The 10,809-nt window shown below is 44.7% G+C and overlaps 1 protein-coding gene across 1 annotated transcript; it reads left to right on the top strand.

Moving 5' to 3' along the window:
* The first annotated feature begins 581 nt into the window (after positions 1 to 581).
* Positions 582 to 2,824, top strand: LOC129493727 (uncharacterized). The gene is made up of 4 exons (XM_055300172.1): positions 582 to 781; positions 1,202 to 1,420; positions 1,640 to 1,773; positions 2,073 to 2,824. The coding sequence occupies exons 1-4, from the start codon at positions 661 to 663 to the stop codon at positions 2,433 to 2,435; spliced, it is 837 nt and encodes a 278-aa protein (XP_055156147.1). The 5' UTR covers positions 582 to 660; the 3' UTR covers positions 2,436 to 2,824.
* The last annotated feature ends 7,985 nt before the right edge of the window (positions 2,825 to 10,809 follow it).

Here is a 10,809-nt window from a genome sequence, read left to right as displayed (position 1 = left end):
GAAGGAGGCCAGAGGTGGCTGACGGAGAGCCACAAAAAGGCTGTAGCCCTGATCCCAGCACCCACTAATGCCAAAGGACTACGAGAGTTCCTCGGCAGTGCTGGGTTCTGCCGCCTCTGGATACCCGGGTTTGCGGAGATGGCGGCTCCCCTATATCCTCTCACGAAATCCAACACCCCCTACCACTGGGGAAAGGAGCACCAACTGGCTTTTGACAAAATAAAAAGGGCCTTATTGACCGCCCCTGCCCTGAGCCTCCCAGATGTAACCAAGCCTTTTACGCTATATGTCAATGAACATAATGGAATAGCCAAAGGGGTCCTAACTCAAAAACTGGGACCCTGTAAAAGGCCCGTGGCATACTTTTCAAAAAAATTAGACAGTGTGGCTGCAGGATGGCCCCCATGTCTCCGAATAATAGCGGCTGTGGCAGTCCTGGTAAAAGACTCAGACAAGTTGACTTTTGGCCAACCCCTCACTGTGGTGGCCCCCCACGCCGTAGAGACAGTCATCCACCAGCCCCCTGATCGATGGCTCTCAAACGCCCGGGTCACCCATTATCAGGCCGTGTTACTGAATTCTGAGCGGATACAGTTTGGAACGGCTACATCTCTAAACCCGGCCACCTTGCTTCCAGAAACCGAGTCCCCCTCCCTAGTAATGCATGATTGTCACCAGATCCTAGCTGAAGTCCATGGCACCAGAGGGGACTTGACGGACCAGCCTTTGCCAGATGCTGAAGCAACCTGGTACACCGATGGGAGTAGCTTTCTACGAAATGGTGAGCGTAAAGCTGGGGCAGCCGTGGTAGATGGGAAAGCTGTCATTTGGGCCAGTGCCTTAGAGCCTGGGACTTCAGCTCAAAGGGCAGAGCTTATAGCCCTAACTCAGGCCCTAAGAAAGGCTAAGGACAAAAAGGTCAACATTTATACTGACAGCAGATATGCTTTTGCAACTGCCCATGTTCATGGAGAAATATACCGTAGAAGGGGTCTCCTAACCTCAGCAGGTAAAAACATCAAAAACAGAGAAGAAATACAAGATCTTCTCCATTCCCTCTTTCTGCCGAGAAAACTGAGTATAATTCACTGTCCTGGGCATCAGCGAGGCAATGACCCAGTAGCAGAGGGGAACAGGATGGCCGATGAAACAGCACGGGCCGCTGCACTAGGCCCACAGGCCCTCTCCCTACAAGTACCAGAGGCTGTCCGGACACCGGGGCAACTCTCTCTCGAGTACTCAGACAGCGACCTAGATATCGTCCAGCAAATAGGGGCAAAATATGACGAGCAAATGAAGGTCTGGAAACACCAAGGGAAGACGGTCCTGCCCCAGAAAAGGGCCAAAGAACTGGTGACTCACCTCCACCGATGGACTCACCTCGGACACAAAAAATTAAAAGCACTCCTCCGGAGAGAAGGTCAGACCTATTACATTCCCAAACTCCCCTCCCTGATCCAACAGGTAACCGACGCTTGTGTACCTTGTGCTAAGGTAAATACCAAACACCTCAAGATGCCTGAGGGAACCAGGATGAGGGGAGAAAGACCCAGAAGTAATTGGGAAGTAGACTTCACCGAAATCAAGCCAGGTAAATATGGTAACAAGTACCTCCTAGTGTTTATAGATACCTTTTCAGGCTGGACAGAAGCTTTCCCCACCAAGCGAGAAACCGCCCAGGTGGTTGTCAAGAAAATCCTGGAAGAAATTTTCCCCCGGTTTGGACTGCCCAAGGTAATAGGGTCGGACAACGGCCCCGCCTTCATCTCCCAGGTAAGTCAGTTGGTGGCCAGATTACTGGGGATAAATTGGAAATTACATTGTGCATACAGACCCCAGAGCTCAGGTCAGAAAGAATGAATAGAACAATTAAAGAGACCCTAACTAAATTGACATTGGAGACTGGCACTAGAGACTGGGTCCAACTCCTCCCTATGGTTCTGTTCCGAGTCTGGAACACTCCCGCGCGCCATGGGCTAACTCCTTACGAGATTCTCTATGGAGGTCCCCCACCAGTAACGGACTTACTAGATTCTGCTCTTGACCCTCTTGCTAACACTCCCGGTTTACAGGACAGGCTAAAGGCGCTCCAGATTATCCAGCACCAGATCTGGAAACCCCTTGCGGCTGTCTACCGCCCCGGGGACACAACCGGCCCACACCCGTTCCAGATCGGGGACTCCGTCTACGTCAGGAGACATCAGTCCAGGACGCTTGAGCCCCGCTGGAAGGGCCCATATACTGTCCTACTGACCACCCCAACCGCCTTAAAGGTAGACGGCATTGCTGCTTGGGTCCACGCCTCACACGTCCAGCGCGCCCCATCAACGAGCACCGCTGACGCCAGCCAGGACAGACCGGACGAGCCACTCCAATGGAAGCTCCACCGCACCCAAAACCCGCTCAAGATAAGACTTTCAAAAATTGTTCAATGACAGTTGTTATATTCCTACCTCTCCTAGCGCTCTTCACCTCCGCCAAAGGTGACCCTCATGCCCTCAAAAGGTTAACCTGGCAGGTACTAACGTCTGGGGGTGACGAGGTCTGGTCTATAACTAAGACCGCCCCCGTGGGAACCTGGTGGCCTAACCTATATCCTGACCTATGCAAGCTAACCATAGGGGCCCCTAGCCCATGGGACCTAGAGGGATACTTCGACACCTCTAGAGCCCCTAACCAAGAAAGCCCTCCAGGGCGACTGGGATTAGACCCATGGGGAGGATGTGGCACGCCTGACAGAAGGGCCATGCTAAGCACTCTTCCCTTTTATGTCTGTCCCGGGCACCACAGAGATCGCAGGCTAAATCCCACCTGTGGAGGAGGGGAATACAGAATGGAGGCCCTCCTCCTCCTGGGATTATATCACTGTCAAGGCTAACTATACTCACCCGACATTTAGCAAATGGAAAACCCTTAATTATGGGCCCTGCCAAGGGTGGTGTCATCCCCTACGGATATCCTTCACGGAGCCCGGAAAAAGGGCTACTTACTGGGCCAATGGATATACGTGGGGACTCAGGTTATACAAATAAAGGACAGATGATGGTTTTATATTCAGAATTAAACTAAAAATAGAATCCCCAGACCCCGTGGCGATCGGGCCTAACGCGGTCCTCGGGGAACAAAGAGCTGCCCCGGCCCTAGCCGCAGGGAGCGCCGCACCCACTAACTTCGCGGTCACTCCAACCCCTGGGTCGTCACCCGAGACGGGACAATGACTGTTTAATCTTATCATAGGGGCATTCCTGGCCCTTAATCGAACCAGCCCCGATGTAACTAAATCCTGCTGGCTCTGCCTTGCATCCCCCCCCCCCCTTATTATGAGGGAATTGCTACTTCAGGGACCTATAATAACATCACTAGCACTCAGGGATGCACACCCGACTCCAACCACAACTCACCCTTACAGAAGTTACAGGACAGGGAACCTGCATAGGAACACCCCCCCGGGGCTACCAGAGACTCTGCAACACTACCACCCCGATTTTGGGGACTGATTCTTACCTGGAGCCCCAGCCGGGAACTTGGTGGGCATGCAACAAAGGCCTCACCCCCTGTGTGTCGGCTAAGGTTCTAAATAGCTCAAACGACTTCTGTGTCATGGTACAGATCATACCCAGGGTGTTCTATCACCCTGCTGAAACTCTAGAAAATCAGTATGATAAACATCCCACCCGTTTTCGGCGCGAACCTGTCTCCCTAACCTTAGCCGTTATGTTGGGACTAGGGGTCGCTGCTGGGGTGGGTACTGGCGCAGCTGCTCCGATCCAGGGCTCACGACGTTATATAGAACTCCAAACAGCTGTAGATGAGGATCTACGGACACTAGAGCAGTCCGTTTCTAAGCTAGAGCAGTCCCTCCCCTCACTTTCAGAAGTAGCACTTCACAACAGGAGAGGCTTGGATTGACTAGTCCTGAAAGAGGGAGGACTGTGTGCGGCCCTGGGAGAGGAAGGCTGTTTCTATGCAGACCATTCTGGAGTCATCAGAGACTCCATGGCCAAACTCAGGGAAAGGTTAAATAAAAGACAAAGGGACCGGGAGGCCCAGCAGGGCTGGTTTGAAAGCTGGTTTAACCAGTCTCCCTGGTTGACCACCCTAATCTCTACCATTCTGGGCCTCTAGTTATCCTGCTCCTGCTGCTAACTTTCGGCCCCTGCGTCCTCAACCGGCTGCTCCAGTTCATCCGAGAAAGATTGTCTGTTACCCAAGCTCTGGTATTAACTCAGCAATGTCGGGCCCTCCAAACTGAAAAAATAAATGTTCCCTAAGATTTTAAGGTTAAAATCAGCCCAAACAAGAGGAGGGAATGAAGAAACCTCCCCCCTTGTAAGTAGGGCCAGCCCTAATCCAGAGGCAGCCCATCCAGTCTTCTTCCTGAAATTTTAGCAACTAAAAGCATTCTGTTTACAATAAGAAAACCGTTTCCCCCCCCCCCACACCCTGATTGGAATGTCCCTGAATAGGTTCATGTTGACCCTCCCCGAAATCAACCTGGATGCTCATGCGACTCCCGCGGTTCTTTTGTCTTTAGGCAGTTTCTTTCCTTTTGCCTTTTAAAAGATCCCTGTAATTGCTAATCGGGGCTCTTTTCCTCCTCGGAGGCGGGGAGCCCGTTTGCGCAAACGTTCAATAAACCCTCTTGCTAATTGCATCTGCCTGTCTGGGGTCTGGGTCTCTGGGGCGTCCACCGGGCCACGTTGGCACCCGTGAGCCAGGGTCCAACATATAGATGTGGAAACCGGGGATCCCTGGGTGGCGCAGCGGTTTGGCACCTGCCTTTGGCCCAGGGCGCGATCCTGGAAACCCGGGATGGAGTCCCACATCGGGCTCCCGGTGCATGGAGCCTGCTTCTCCCTCTGCCTGTGTCTCTGTCTCTCTCTCTCTCTCTCTCTCTCTCTCTCTGTGACTATCATAAATTTAAAAAAAAAATTATAAAAAAAAAAAGATGTGGAAACCACATTTTAAAGTGGAGAAGTAATCTGCTCAAGTTATTACAAAATTTAAAAGACAGAGCCCACTATCCCCAAAAGGCTGACTCTTTCCCATCTGTGTTTTTGGGTATGGAGTCTATCATGCTGTCAATGCAGTCCCTATTTCCGAAGTAAGGGTTAGTGTGTGTATTTCTAAGGACATTTGTAAGTACGTGTGTGTGTCGTCCAGATGCAAACACGCATGGGTATCTTAGAATAAAGAAGAGATGATTTCACTCTAAGGAATTTAGCTTCTGATTATAATATGAAATTTCTTTAAAATCATATGAGTATCTCTTAAAAGCAGTACATCAAGATCTGTCCTTTGGCCTTCGCCAGGGAAGAAATGACCTGTCATTTCAATCTTTAATAGGAAAATATATACCTAGCCTGAAGTTTGTGAAAAGTGTTTTATTAGTGGGCAAGAGTGATGGCTTATTATAATTAATTCTTTCCTCAAGGCCATACCTCTAAAAATAAGAGACAAAGAGTATTAAGGGGAATGTAGTTACAATCAGAGGAGGATATGCATGTTTGGTAGCACCTCTTTACTTAACATACCTGCTTCTTTCACAGTTCCTGACTTCTCCACTAGTCAAAGCAGAGGGCGCATTGTTTGCAGGATCCCGATGAAGAATTCATTAGCATACAATCATTTCATGACCTGGAATAAGGCTTGTGGCAGGTGAGGAATACTGGATCTTTTTGGTTATCTTTTTCTTTTCTTTTAAGATTTATTTATGTTAGAGAGAAAGCACCAGCAGGGGAAGAGAGAAAGAGAGTATATCAAGCAGACTCTCCACTGAGCATGGAGCTTGAAATGGGGCTTCATCTCATGACCCTGAGATCATGACTTGTGCGGAAATCAAGAGTAGAGCACTTAATTGACTGAGCCACCGCGGTGCCCCAGTTTTCTTGAAATTAAGTAATGCTTTTAATGGTTTTTATTTATCTGATGTGTGGATCAGAGGAAAGGAAATTAATTAATGATTATGGGCTTTTTGATCAAAGGGGGCTTAGTGAAACTTGGTCTTACAATTTATGAGTTAAAAGAGTATTATGTGGGCTCTACTTTTTGAGCTTCAGTTTCCTCATCTGTAGCATAGAAATAGTAACTCATTATTTTTTAGGAATAATTAAGTGGAATAAGTATAGAAAGTGTTCCCGGCTTAGAGTCAAACTCTAATGAACAGACTCTGACATATAAATAATAATCCTCTCCATTTATTTAGGCCTTTACATTTGCAAAGCACATTCACATTACGTCATTTCATCTTCATGACTACCCCTTCACTAGGCAGATATTCTTTTTTTTTTCTTTTTTTTTTAAGAGAGAGAAACTCTGGGTGGGAGGAGACATGAGGGAGACGAGGGAGAGGGAGAGAGAATCCCAAGCAGGCTCCCTGCTAAACAGAGTGCCCATGTGAAATCTCACAACCCTGAGATCGTGACCTGAGCCAAAATCAAGAGTCAGTTGCTTAACTGCTTAACATTGCACCCCCTTAGGCACCCCTAGGCAGATATTCTTATCTCTACTTGCTCATATGATTTGTAAATAGAATGGATGATTTATCTAGATTTGTTATCCAGAGTTTTTGATCTACTAGATAGAGAAGATAGAGATTCCCTCAGGCCTATGAGATGCAGTAGAGCTACTCAAATCTATTCATGTGGCAAAGTACCTATAGAATACCTTGAGGGCTAAATAAATTATCCTAGTGCATAACATTAATAGATTATAGGTTATAGCAGTTATTGAAGTTAAACATTTATGAAAGAAAAATATATAACTGCAAATAATTCAATCTGTTGTTCTAATTTCTTAATGAACATTGGGGAAAATGCATACTTTTTTCCATTTTAAGATACCTTGGTCAAGTTCCTGCAAGAATAGCATTTTGAAACCTCCTTATGTAAGGCAAGGTCACACTGGTAGAAGTCACCTGTTGTCAGGAGATCTATTTCTTTTATGAAGAGGAAGGGAGAGATTGAGAGCTACTGTTGTAGTCAGTTGGTCTATTCATAAATATATTCTTATCCTATTTGACACATTGCGATAGTACTTTCCTTCCTCCTCTAAAATGGGTATAGCTTTCTGACTTGCTTTGGTCAGTGAAATAGAAGTGATATGTAATGACCAAGTGTTCATAATTGCCTATTGCTTACCTACTAACTAGGTTGACCAAACTTTAGTCAGACTTCTCTCCTTCCCATAGACCCCTAAACTGTGGCTTGGTTCAGCAACCAATAAGATGCAGAATATAGCTTTCCATCCTTTCACCCTTTAACAACTCATTCTGAGAATCAGCCCATCACAGGCAGGAACATTTTTCTCTTGAACCACTGCAATCATGCTGTTTTCTAGTCTTCATTGATTGCTGCCTTTCCCAATAACATTCCTGCCAGACTTACTCAACTCTTCCTATAAAAGAAAAGCCTTTTTCTGCTTAGTTTTGAGACACTTACAGATCCTGAGGTTGGAGCAGAGAATGCTCTATTGCAATAGTTATCTTGACAAAAGTCTGTCCTCAATTAAGTTTTGATTTGTTTTTGTTTGGCAGAAGTTTTAAGTGTTGAAGAATGATAAATTGTAAGTGATAATTAATCCTTTTGGCACTTCATTATTTTTACTGATGTGATTCTATATAAAATATGTGGTGTGTGTGCATGTGTGTGTGTGTTTTGAGAGAAAGATATTGAAAAACATATAAAGAGAGATAAATAGAAAGTATGAACATGTCTTATATGTCTTGGTACTTTCATTTTCAACTGAAAAATAATAGCAATATTTATTGGGCATTTACTACACTGAGCTGCTGAAAAGGCATCATCCCATTAAATTCTGACCAAAGCTCTATGAAGCATGTCGCAGAGATATCTCATCTCACAGATCTCAAGAAACTAAGACTTAGAATATTTAAGTTTATTTACCAAATTTTCATAATTAGTGAGTTGCAAAGCTGTCTGACAATAAAATTCATGCTTTTAATACTCATACCACATTACTTTTCTCTGATTCTCTGTGTCATATTTATTACTAAATTTATTGAGTTTTTTTAAAAAAAATCATATTCTATTTAATAAGAATGGATTGAATTAGGTGTATATATAGGACTAGTTTAGACACAGGGGAGATAAAAAAGATGAATGCACCTCAATGTTTTTAAGGGGTTTGCAGTTTGAAGAGAAGATGAGGTATAAGCAAATATCTCTAAAATGAGGAACATTATAAATGTCATAGACCAAGGATACACAAAAGACTATGGGAGTCCAGAAGAGGGAAGAATTCTTTCAGGTATTGGAGAAAAATCTTTTAACTCTGCTTTTAGGATAGGATCTGCAGAGATGAAAGAAGGGAAGAGTATAATCATGAAATGGAGACTCCATGAAGAACCTTCAATAGAGTATTTAGAAATTGGGTTTGATCCATAAGATTGTCATTGAAAATGAACTCAGGGTAGCTTATAAAATTTAATTTATAGTTGTATGATAGTTAAAATGCTTGTGAAGATGAAATGAGCTGGTTCTGGAGAGATGACAAGAAATTAAGTACATTGTAAAGAATACCATGTTCCCTCAATGTCCCATGGGATGACTAAATTAAATAGCTGTGGCAGATCCAAATCCCTGATGACATTTTTGACATTTTCCTGCTAGCTATGTTTAATACACAGATACAGAATTTAGCATCTCTGGACAGTATACAGAAAGGAAAATGGCCTCTGTAGTGTATGATTTAAAATATGACTTCACCCCATCTTAGCTGCCATGTGCCTTTGACACCCCACACACCTGGGTTTCTCTTGGGGAGGACATTTATATTATCTGCATCTTTTAGAAACCAACCAGGTCTGGTTATAGATTCTACTAAGAATCTATAGTTCTCCAGGATGCAAAGTAAGAGAATCTGATGTCACCATGAAAATGAGGCATATTTTAAAGAGAATAGTACTTTTTTAAAAAAATATTTTATTCATTTATTCGAGAGAGAAAGAGAGAGAGAGAGAGGCAGAGACACAGTCAGAGGGAGAAGCAGGCTCCATGCAGGGAGCCCCATGGAGGACTCGATCCCAGGACTCTAGGATCACACCCCAGGCCGAAGGCAGGCGCCAAACCGCTAAGCCATCCAGGGATCCCAGAGGCTAGTACTTTTGACTCATTGCTTTGAATATACTTTGATAGCAATTCCTTGCTGGGGGCATGTCTAAAGTACAGGCTGAGAACTGCCAGTGAAGCCACTGGTGGCCTTTTTCTTTGATGGAAGTGCTACCTGTTGGTGTCCCAATTGTGTTACTTATTTTCATCTCTTCTCTAGTGACCATTCTTTCACCTCACAAACATTTTAGTGCTTTAAGTCTAAAAAAGGAGACTGTATGTTAGTGGATGTGATTTCTCTTACCAGTTCCTGACCAATATCAGTGAGACTCTGAGCTCAGGATTCCTGGTTAAAAGTCCCAAGCCACTTCTTACCAGAGTGAGCTATATATTTACTGTTATTTGAGGCAGTGATGAGGATAAATGGACTTTGGAGTCAGGCACATAGGCTGTGTTCAAACCCTAGCTCAGTCACTTAATAGCTGAGTATCTATGTTTGGCAGTCAGTGTATAGATGAGTTGGTTGGTTGATGTTCTAAAAAAGTGGATATAGTGCAGTAAAAATGATCACTTTGGCTGTGAGAACCAAATTCTTATATTCCTTTTATTTGTACTTTGAACATCTATCCACTAGACCTCCTCTAGGCTCTTTGAGCCATGAGTGTCTTCAGTTAAACCACAGAGCCCAAAGTCAAGTGGGTAGTTCAGGAGGGAGGAAAAAGCATTTTTGACAAGTCCTTGGAATCCAAGTCTCTGGAGGAATTCAACTGATATGTAAATTTTCATACGTGAAATCTGAGTGCTAATACTCTGATTCACCAGCCTGATTGCTTATGGCATTCACAGGACAATGCTCCAAGCCTTGGAGACATTGGTTTTCTTGACTATACAGGAGTTTAGTTGTTGAGTAAACCTTATGAGTCTTGGAGAAAAGTTAATGCTGCTTCAGTGTACATTGAATATCTCTGTTCAAAGGGTTAAAATGTTTCTTTCCCAAAGTGACTGACAGCTGTGAGGGAGCATCTGCAGAATTTCTTTGTGATCCAAATGGAGATCCAGTGTCTGCTTGATGGTTCTTTTTTTTTTTTAATTTTTATTTATTTATGATAGTCACACAGAGAAGAGAGAGAGAGGCAGAGACATAGGCAGAGGGAGAAGCAGGTTCTATGCACCGGGAGCCCGACGTGGGACTCGATCCCGGGTCTCCAGGATCGCGCCCTGGGCCAAAGGCAAGCGCCAAACCGCTGCGCCACCCAGGGATCCCCTGCTTGATGGTTCTATTCTGAGTTTGATTTCACCCTGTACTTGTCCTTGTTAGATATAGCAGTAAGGAACATCTTTGAAAAGTGCAGGTGGAAGATTCAAAGAACATATTTTCTGCGTATCAGCATGTAGGCCACGAAATTTGGGGTCAATAGCACTCAGCTTTAGAAACACATGACAGGCTCTCCTGGCTTCTGGATGCTGGCTGGGCTACATGTTGAGTGCTCTAGGAAAAGGAAGGTTGAAAGCTAAGAGGGGAACACCAGCAAAGTTCTGGAAGGAGGACAGAAAGACAGCATGTAATTTCAGAGCTCTTCTAACTTTGTGACTTATTCTTTTCTTATGGGCTATTTACAGAGCTGAGAACCGGAAAGAGATCTGTCACCAAGTCACTTAAATGAAAGCATCAATTACAATAAGCACAACTCTAATTGGCTGTTTCCACTTTTCATAATTTCTCTAAGTCTTCCTAAACCTT

This window comes from Nyctereutes procyonoides, unplaced genomic scaffold, assembly GCF_905146905.1.
Source record: "Nyctereutes procyonoides isolate TBG_1078 unplaced genomic scaffold, NYPRO_anot_genome, whole genome shotgun sequence".
In the NCBI taxonomy this organism is placed as follows: Eukaryota; Metazoa; Chordata; class Mammalia; order Carnivora; family Canidae; genus Nyctereutes; species Nyctereutes procyonoides.
This window is presented reverse-complemented; position numbering and strand designations above follow the sequence as displayed.

Coding starts and splice junctions, on each gene's coding strand:
- LOC129493727 (XM_055300172.1), top strand. CDS start 661: ATGCATGATTGTCACCAGATCCTAGCTGAAGTCCATGGCACCAGAGGG. Junction 782..1,201: donor GAGTAGCTTTCTACGAAATG/GTGAGCGTAAAG, acceptor TACAAGTACCAG/AGGCTGTCCGGACACCGGGG. Junction 1,774..2,072: donor GCCCCGCCTTCATCTCCCAG/GTAAGTCAGTTG, acceptor CCCGGTTTACAG/GACAGGCTAAAGGCGCTCCA.